The 9,545-nt window shown below is 35.9% G+C and overlaps 1 protein-coding gene across 1 annotated transcript; it reads left to right on the forward strand.

Annotated features, from left to right (window-relative positions):
- Positions 1-2,956: 2,956 nt before the first annotated feature.
- LOC116182978 (protein slit-like) lies at positions 2,957-9,327 on the forward strand. Its single transcript, XM_031503556.1, has 9 exons — positions 2,957-3,032; positions 3,079-3,150; positions 3,201-3,272; positions 3,325-3,396; positions 7,583-7,654; positions 7,701-7,864; positions 8,015-8,456; positions 8,507-8,875; positions 8,923-9,327. The coding sequence occupies exons 6-9, from the start codon at positions 7,813-7,815 to the stop codon at positions 9,068-9,070; spliced, it is 1,011 nt and encodes a 336-aa protein (XP_031359416.1). The 5' UTR covers positions 2,957-3,032; positions 3,079-3,150; positions 3,201-3,272; positions 3,325-3,396; positions 7,583-7,654; positions 7,701-7,812; the 3' UTR covers positions 9,071-9,327.
- Positions 9,328-9,545: the final 218 nt, after the last annotated feature.

A 9,545-nucleotide genomic window follows, 5' to 3' on the forward strand; every position in this document is an offset into this window, starting at 1 on the left:
GCAAAATTAATATTGATTGTGCTTGCAATGCAACTTGAACTTGCCAGCGCCGAACGTTCATTCTCATCATTACGACGTCTGAAGACCTGGTTGAGATCAACGATGCGTCAAGAACGGTTAACAGGACTCGCCCTCCTTAATATTCACAGAGAACTTGTCGAAGATGACAATTTTGCACACCATGTACTTGATCGGTTTGCTAATTCCAAAAATAGAAGACTTGACATTATCTTGTAAATATTTCTTTATAAATTGCGTTAAAACTCAGAATCTTTACTTTTATTTAATCGCCCCCGGTGAAAACTTCTTCTGGATCCGCGCCTGCGCCTAAAGCTATATATATATGGTTGTAATTTGGGTTTGTTGTTCCTATTCTCAGAAATGTTATGGGCGATACTAATTTTATTCCTATTTTTTGAATTTCTCTTGCAATAACCTCGTGTGGAATAGTGGGGCTTACGTTGAACAGAATTAGGCGCTCGGCTGGCGTTACTAGTCTGCGGGCTATCAAATTTTGTCCTTTTATTCCGATTGATCCGTGATCTCTAAGAAAGTTGTCAACTGTTTAAATATATGCATATTCTTTTATTAGAGACTAGCTGACCCGACGGACGCTTTCCTCTTTCTTAGCTTGAATACCTATTCAATTCGAACTGGAATAAATAATTACAAAAAATGATTTCAAAAAATTTGCTGTGGCTAGCACACTTAGGTACCACCCGCCCCACCTGCGCCTGCCCTTTTATGTGTAAGAATATGTGTAGCAAATTTGGTTTAAATCGGTTCAACCGTTTAGTCGGAAAAGAGATTTTGACACCCTTGCCCCAAAATCTCCCCATCTCTCCCCAAAATAATAAAAAATAAACGCACTCACTTCTAGTTGCTTTTGGCGATTCAGAGCTAGCAACGTACCTTTTTTTTTGTTGCACCAAATGCCGTAATTTAAAAGCAATTATTGTATTTCTGGATATGATTCAAAAAATGTATAGAATCTGGCCCATTTCCGGATACCAAAGAATGTAGTGACTCTGGTGGCGGTACCAATGGCGTCAATTTCACTTGGCCACTGGCGCAACATAATCCAGGGGCGTCAGTTTTAATCTTAAAAGCCTTGCAATGTGGACACACAAAGTTCTTTGGTCTAATAGCAACGATTTATTGTAAACTGTAATCGATTGCTACGTTATAATTAAATGCAACTTGATAGGGATTAAAGGGGACATTTCTGCGTTGTTCATATCGATTCCGTTAACTTCGTTTCGAGCTTCGCTTTTCTCGTCAGTTTGACTTAAGTACTCGTATAGATGTTTGACTTGTAGGATTACGAATTCTGCGACTTAAGTTCGTGCTATGCTGGTACGTCAGCATCTTGAAAAAACTAAAATTCAACTGAAAATAGAAATTGACTCCCTTGGTGTTTCTGTATAACTATGTACTCGTATACCACGTGTTTAGTCTATCAACATTCAACACTTACCAAAAATGGATATTAGGTATATCAAACTTTTAGTAATACAAAAGGCGTGATTGCGGTGAATAACCTCGAAACTTCTCAAAAAACTCACTGAAATCTGGATAAACTATCCGATCGAATTGACAGCACACTATGATATGAATAAATTAATTTTTTGACGGATATATGCCGATCCATTGCCGATCGATGTAGCTGTTAAAACAATTGCCGTCGCACCGTCAAACGCGCGATGTTTAAATAGTCGATAAGTTTTCTCCAATTTTCCAATTTTCTGCGCGATTTTCTTAGTTTTTCTTGCCGTAAGAACCTTCTACACAGTATTAGAAAACTTAAAAAAAAAGATGAATGAAATCGGTAAAGTCGTTCTAAAGTTATTGCGTGACCAGAAGAAACAGGGGTTCATTTTTATATAGAGAATTATATATAAGTAATATATAAAATATAATAATATAGTATGAGGTATATATTATAATGCCCGACTATCAGGCATATAATGTATTTTGACTTGTAAACATAAGAGATTTGTATGTTCAGAGTTTTATTTAAGCACTCTGTATTTTGCAATGTGTCCTCTCTGCTCTCAGACACAGGGCCAAGTCAAGGAAACCAGGCTACCTATTATCCTCGAGCAACACTCCCCCAACCATATTTTCCTCCACTGTCTCCATTTCCCAATCTGCATAAGTTTTTCTTTGGTAATTTCAAAACCACAAAAAGAATGCAAAAAACTATTTTCCCACTGCTGCAAAAATTGAACGAGTAACTGAAAGGATAAATAAAACTTGACTTGATGGTGAAAGTTACACCAAATTAGAATTAGAAGAGACAGCAGTTCATTACTCGAGAAGTATGTTGTGGGGTTAGACATATAATGAATGGAACAATAAGGGCAAAAGCACGAGTTTCAAAATGAACTTTCACTCGTGAAAAATCGCATCTAGATATGGTAACCATAAAAAGTTTGTAAATTAGGATAGGAATTGTCTTATAGTACGCATATAATGTCTAAACACAACCTAGAAACTTTGAAACACGCACAGGACTCTGGGATGCGTCTAACATACCTACTACCTGATGTAGGCGAGCTAATATATCATTCACCTTATTATCAACGAAATCAGTACCTCATTAGATTACTACCACTACTACGGTGACTTTTATTTGTTCATAAGATTCATATATAATTATTGTATTTCTTATATACACGCTTGGTTTCAATTATTTCTTGGTGGGGGGGGAAATTAAGCAAATACGAGTAAAATAGAAAAAAATCAACAGTAATTATAACTCCCATAACTAAAATTAAATTATTGCTCTTAATCACAAACGCGCATATTAGGGAACTTACTTACCAAAACATATTACTCCAAAAGTATACAAAATAATGTCTATGAGGCCCATCATCAGAAACTTGAATTTGATAACTTAGCTGTCAATCCTGTCATTTACATGTGTTCAAATGAATAAACACAGCAGCTTGTTTCAGACGATTGGAACTGAACGACATCACCGAAATCCCAACGAAGGCGTTCGCAGCACACAAACGTTTACGGAGAATGTACGTATGCAAATGATGAGTAATTTTATATTTATCTGCTTTGTAGAGACCTGAGCAATAACAAAATATCAAAAATTGCTCCCGACGCCTTTCAAGGCTTGAAGGCGTTGACATCCCTGTATGTATTATACCAAATTGTAAAAATCTGCTTCATCGTTCTGATTTTAGAGTGTTGTATGGTAACAAAATAAAGGATTTGCCGGCTGGAGTGTTTCACGGTTTGGTTTCATTACAACTTTTGTAAGTGCGGGCGGTCTTACTTTGTAAGTAGTTTAACTTGGGATTATTGCAGATTGCTGAATGCCAATGAAATATCGTGCATCCGGAAGGACGCTTTCAATGATCTTCACAGTTTAAATCTGCTGTACGTATTTTCTATCTTGTTTTTTTTAATAAGTTATATAACTTAATAAGGGAATATGTGTAGATTTGTATTTTTTATTTGGTACGTGTACGTAAAAGATGGTATATACTTATTGATGCAAGATCAGGCATTTATTTCATTGGCCCATTTTAGCATCATGAATGGGTTTGACTTTTCTATGCACAATGTGTGATTCTTTTAATTTTGCATAGTCCTTGAGTATGTATAAGTACTACACCTACTTAGATTTGTGACTGTACCACTCAACAAGGTCGATCTTTGTAGAACAGAAAACTGTGATATTTATTAAGGAGTATACATAGGGATTTGCGTGTATTATTTTCCATATGTCTACTTTTAAATGACAAAATCTCTTCTGATGGGCGCCTAATTTTATGCATCCAAAATAACTTCTCAAAACAAAAACAAATCTGATTGTCATATTACTTAATTTGAATATTGTTGCTTAGTCTTCACTGAAAATAACTGTTTTACGCTCCTTAAACTGTTACCGGCTCTATACCAATTGACCATATCAACGGTTTCTTCAGTTGAATACATCGCACAGCCGCAGTACTGAACTTCGCCCTTAATTTTTGATGTACCTTGTTTTTTTTTTAATAATAAAGGCAATATTATTATTATTATCAGATCCACTTGTGGGTGAGAAACTCTCTGGATCCATAGCAATGGGGGTTGAAAGAAGGGTCGTCAGCGCTAGAACCGGTCCGCATCGTGTCATGCAAGACAGGGTGCGGACCAAGATGTGGCTGTCAGTATGCAGGCGTCCCAAACTTGGCCGCGTGCTCTGAATCATCTGAATGCAATGGGCTATGCCTCAACCGGTCCAGTGCCCCTCATAGGGGAGTTGTCAGACTAAGAGCTTTATGGATGAATTGTGTATTTATATTTTGTTTAAGGATTTTCTTAGGAGAAACCCCTGGGGAACTGGACTTCATAGACTTTTTCTACTTATACACCTATATAAGTATCTACCCAAATGGTCAAAGCTAGAAAAAATCATTTAGCATATTTAATGAGTTTTTTTTTGTAAATATAAGTAGTGGTTATGGATAAGTTTATTGAGGAAAATCTGAAAAAAAGTGCAAATGAACGACTGATTTTTATTTAAAGCAGAAAGGTCGCCTTAGAGGAATTTTTATTCACATTTTCAATGTGGTACATAGGTACTTAAAATATGAAAAATGTAATATTCCTTATTAATTTATTTCACTTTCTTACGGTAGCGGTTAAGGCGGCTCTGCAGTGAATTAAGATTTCGATCTTGCGCCTACACAGAAAAATTTGTAGGCAACTAACAATACAATTTATTGATGTTTCTAATGTGGATTCTAAAACGCTGCAGGCTATAGGTGCTATTCATTCACAAACAAAGCAATTAGTACCTAAGTAAATGAATTGAAATACCTCTTTTCTGTCTTTTGTAATTTGTTGAGCTGGATTTATTTTGAAATGACTACATTAGTCATAGACAGATACAATTACCGTTACCTAGAAGTATTCAGCCTTTCATTATCATTTAAATCTGAAAATTTACTTGCCAACATAGATTTTTATGATCTGTCGAAAGAAAATATTATCATGATTTTTGCACTACCGTTTCTACCGGATGTCTATAGTAACTTTCTTATTTTAAATAAAACACCCTGTATTTTATTACATTTTCGGAATCTACCACATTTCCCTATACCCAGCATCTAAGGTTTTCAAGTAATTCAAGATTTTTCAAAATTCAAAAATTAACAGTAGGTACTGACTTGATTCTACGTGACAATGATTTAAATTTTGATCGCCCTTTTACAGGGTGTTTTAAAACGAATGGTCAACTTTATTAATACATGCAGATACATGCTTTATTTTTTTGCACTTTCAAATGTCGAAAAAAATTCTACAGCAATTTAGTATTACGTTCCGTTTACCTATCTGTTATGCGTTCCGTTATATTTTAGATTTTCTAAAATTGTGACCCTTATGCATTTTCTTAGAAAGCTTTGAAATAACGTTAGAAGACTTGTCAGACCTTTTTATAGTTATAGTTGATAGTGATGGTAGATGAATATAAAGTTAAATAAAGAAGACATAATAAACAGAAACAGGTAATAATAACAAACGACAATATAAAAAACCAACATCAATTGAGGTTTTGTTCTACGTGGCCGCCGTTTTTTTCAATAGGTACATAATAGGATCTTCCCATTAATTCCGTTGGTAGTCGTCTCTCTAATGTCTGTCATTTCATCAAAAGCTCTGCCTAACTTCCAGTTCTTCACGAAAAGCAACTGGTGTGAAGTAAATGTTGTCTTTATATGACCCCACACAAAAAACCCCAATGGCGTTATATCTGATAAGTTCTAGGAGGCCAACGCCACGGACCTCTGGCTCCTATCTTCAAAAAATGTTCGTCAAAGATATACAGTGTCGTATGTATAAGCATCATGGATAGAATGAGCCCGCGCTCCGTCATGTTGAAACCAGTTGTTTTCTTCATGTAAATTCTCAAATGCTGGTAAAATAACATTTACTAACGCTTTTAGGCCTCCTAAGGAAATTATGCATAACGGTCACATTTTTAGAAAATCTATAATAAAACGGAAAGCATTACAGAATGATATGTACGAGTATAGGGAATGTAATACTAGATCATTGTAGAATGTTTTTGACATTTGACAGTGCAAAAAAATAAAGCATGTTTCGTTTGAAAAAATCAACTTTTTAAGGTTTGAAGTTAAATGAAGTTGAACATTCGTTTTAAAACACCCTGTAATAGGGCGAACAAAATTTAAATCATTGCAGCATCAAGTGAGTACTGCCGATTTTGGAATACTTTTTAAAATTGAAGGCAACGGAGTCATAGATACAGGACTCAAAAAGATAACAGCCAAACATCAAAAATGTTCAAAATGTTGAATAACTTGAAATCCTGCATATAGGGGAAATTGGTATCAAACGGCGTAAATTGTCATGTAGATTTGGAAAATACAGGGTGTTCTATGTAAAAGAGAAGTTGCTATCGACATGCGATAGAACCAGAAGTGAAACGATCATTCTTTCGATAGGTCAAGAAAAACTATGTCGGTGTACCTACACATTGTCAGATGTAATTGATCAATGAAAGCCTGAATACTTCTAGGTATCGGTTTGCGTGACACGGCCTGTAATACTTGGTGTAATTACGGAAGTGGGTGTCCACAAGAATCTTATCATTACAAACTTCTAATCAATGAAACCAGTAAACAAATTACAAATACATTAAATTACATTATTATCTAATTATAGGATGGTGTTAATGACGCCGGACAAAGCTCAAGGCGGTGAATTCCATTGCAGATAACAATGAATAGCCTAATCTCTAAAGCTATTGTTAGAAAAATGAATAGGATTAATTCGCAATTGCCAGTTAATGACAATTTCGCCGGCGGGTGTATGGTGTAATTTAAGTTGCCTAACTGTGCTTTCAATTGGTGAAATACTTCATGATGTCATCAAAACATTTTCCCCAATTTTTGTTGTTAATTTAAGGGATGAAAAAGATATATCTATGTACAATCATACAGTTTTGTTCGCTGGTTGTAAATCGCCAAAACCCATGTCTGTACCTATGTTTTATAGAGGCGCCGTTATCTTAAAGACAAGCTTTATCAATTGTAGGTACTAGTTATTTCCAAAATTATGGCAAACTTCAAAATTTGGTTTACGCACAATCATTCTGTTGATTAATACCTACAATATTTGACGTCGACCCTTTTTAAATGCGGTTATAAAATCAAAATCTTAAAGAAATGATTCGCTGTTTTGCGGATAGTTCAATATTCACTGCAGAGCCGCCTTAAGTAGGTATCTTTCGTTTATCTTCTCTTGTAAATCTCCTGTAAATTAACATTTTCCCTAAACCTTGAACCAAACCACTAATCCAACCAAATTTTATTTTGTGTAGGCAGTGTAGGTATATGCACCTATACCTAATGATTATATGAGTGTTCAATTAATGCCAAATAAACGGGTCCTTTGTAGTTTGTACCTATTTATATATTAAAGCAATGTCAATGCATTATCTCAAAAACAAGTAGTTATTAATATCGTCGAGTAAAAGACTTTGACTCAACATTAATACCTACTCTCTCATATTTAGTCTACACATTTAATACTTATAGTTTCAATCTACTAGGTCGCTGTATGATAACAACATCCAGTCATTAGCCAATGGAACGTTCGACTACCTTAAAAGTATACAAACCCTGTAAGTATGACAGTAAATTAATTACATTATAATAATTAAAATTCAGTCATTTAGCGAGGAATCCTTTTATATGCGATTGCAATCTTCGATGGCTAGCCGAGTACCTTCATCGAAACCCAATAGAAACGAGTGGAGCGCGATGCGATACGCCAAAGCGTATGCAACGGAGACGAATCGAATCTCTCAAAGATGAAAAGTTCAAATGTAAGGGTAAGCACCTCCACTAGATAATCAGTGGTAACGGTGTTCATTTATTTTAACACTTTAATCTCATGTGTCTGTAAATAACTTCATCTCTAATAAGATCGTACACATCGCGCATTTGTGGTTTACACCTGGATTGACCCCTAGAAATTTTAGGTCAGGAAGAGTTCAGAACGCGTTACGCCGGCGAGTGTCTTATCGACAACGCCTGTCCGAGTGGGTGCACTTGCGATGGTACCAATGTCGATTGTTCCGGACGCGGACTTAAAGAAATCCCACGCGACATACCGTTATATACAACAGAATTACTGCTACAAGACAACGATCTGGGAAAAATTAAATCCGACGGCCTTTTTGGACGACTGCCAAATTTGGTTAAGCTGGATTTAAGGCGTAACCAAATAATCGGCATTGAAAAGAATGCGTTTGACGGTGCGAGTAAAATATCGGAGTTGTTGTTGTCCGAGAACAAATTGTTGGAGATACATAACAAAATGTTTTATGGTTTGCACAATTTGAAGGTATTGAGTTTGAATAATAATTTGATAACTTGCGTAATGCCGGGAGCCTTTGACCATTTGACGTCGTTGCACACTCTGTAAGTTCCACACTTGCGCGAAACTACCCCATTCATTACAAATTGTCTAGGAATTTGGTACAAAACCCATTCATATGCAACTGTCATTTGGCTTGGTTTTCGGAATGGTTGAAGAATAAGGGACTGAGCGGTTCGTCTCCCAGATGTGCATCGCCAGATAAAGTGAAAGATGTGCTAATCAAGGAACTGCCACAGAGTGAGTTTAAGTGTACGGGTGACGGCGACCAAGGTTGTTTGGGGGATAATTACTGTCCACCGATGTGTACGTGTACTGGAACTGTTGTGAGGTGTTCCAGAGCTAAACTGAAAGAAATACCTAGGGGAATACCGGCCGAAACATCCGAGCTGTATTTAGATGTCAATGAGATACAAAGCGTACAAGCCGAGCGTATGGCACATTTGAAAGCGCTTACAAGACTGTGAGTATTTGTTAGTCTAATAAGTCAAATCACCTGTCGCATTTTAGAGATTTGAGTAATAATCAAATTGGAATATTAGCAAACAACACCTTTAATAATTTGTCAAAGCTATCCACGCTAATTATAAGCTATAACAAATTACAGTGTGTTCAAAGGAACGCACTTCTTGGACTGAAATCGTTACGAATCTTGTAAGTATTCTTAAACCGGGTGCTGTATGGTTAAAGTGGACGAAAATGGTTTATGAAAGATTTCAGTTCAAGTGAGCATAATCTAAAATAGCATCAAGTTAATTTAAACAATACTATAATCTGTTCACCCAACAGATGCAGTTAAACCACTCCCAATAAATTTTTGCCCATGTAATAGGACACCCGTTTTAGCCTGTAACTTTTGAACTAGTAGCCCAATCTTGGAACTGTTTGAAATTATGGATTCTACAGGCTACATTCTATAAGAAAAATTTTTTCCCGGGTCGATCTGAGACAATTTTTTTTCGGGCCTTAAAAAAAAGGCAGTGTATAACCTTCCTTTTTTACCAAAAATCGACTGCACCAAAATTTCTCGGGAAAACACTTTTTCTTATTAATTTTGGTGCGTAGATCCAAAACAATTCGTACTTTTTCGATTAGACTTCTCAATCAAAAGTTATAGACTAGAAACCAATTTC

This window comes from Photinus pyralis, unplaced genomic scaffold (genome assembly GCF_008802855.1).
Source record: "Photinus pyralis isolate 1611_PpyrPB1 unplaced genomic scaffold, Ppyr1.3 Ppyr1.4_unclustered_Scaffold8233, whole genome shotgun sequence".
Classification (NCBI taxonomy): Eukaryota; Metazoa; Arthropoda; class Insecta; order Coleoptera; family Lampyridae; genus Photinus; species Photinus pyralis.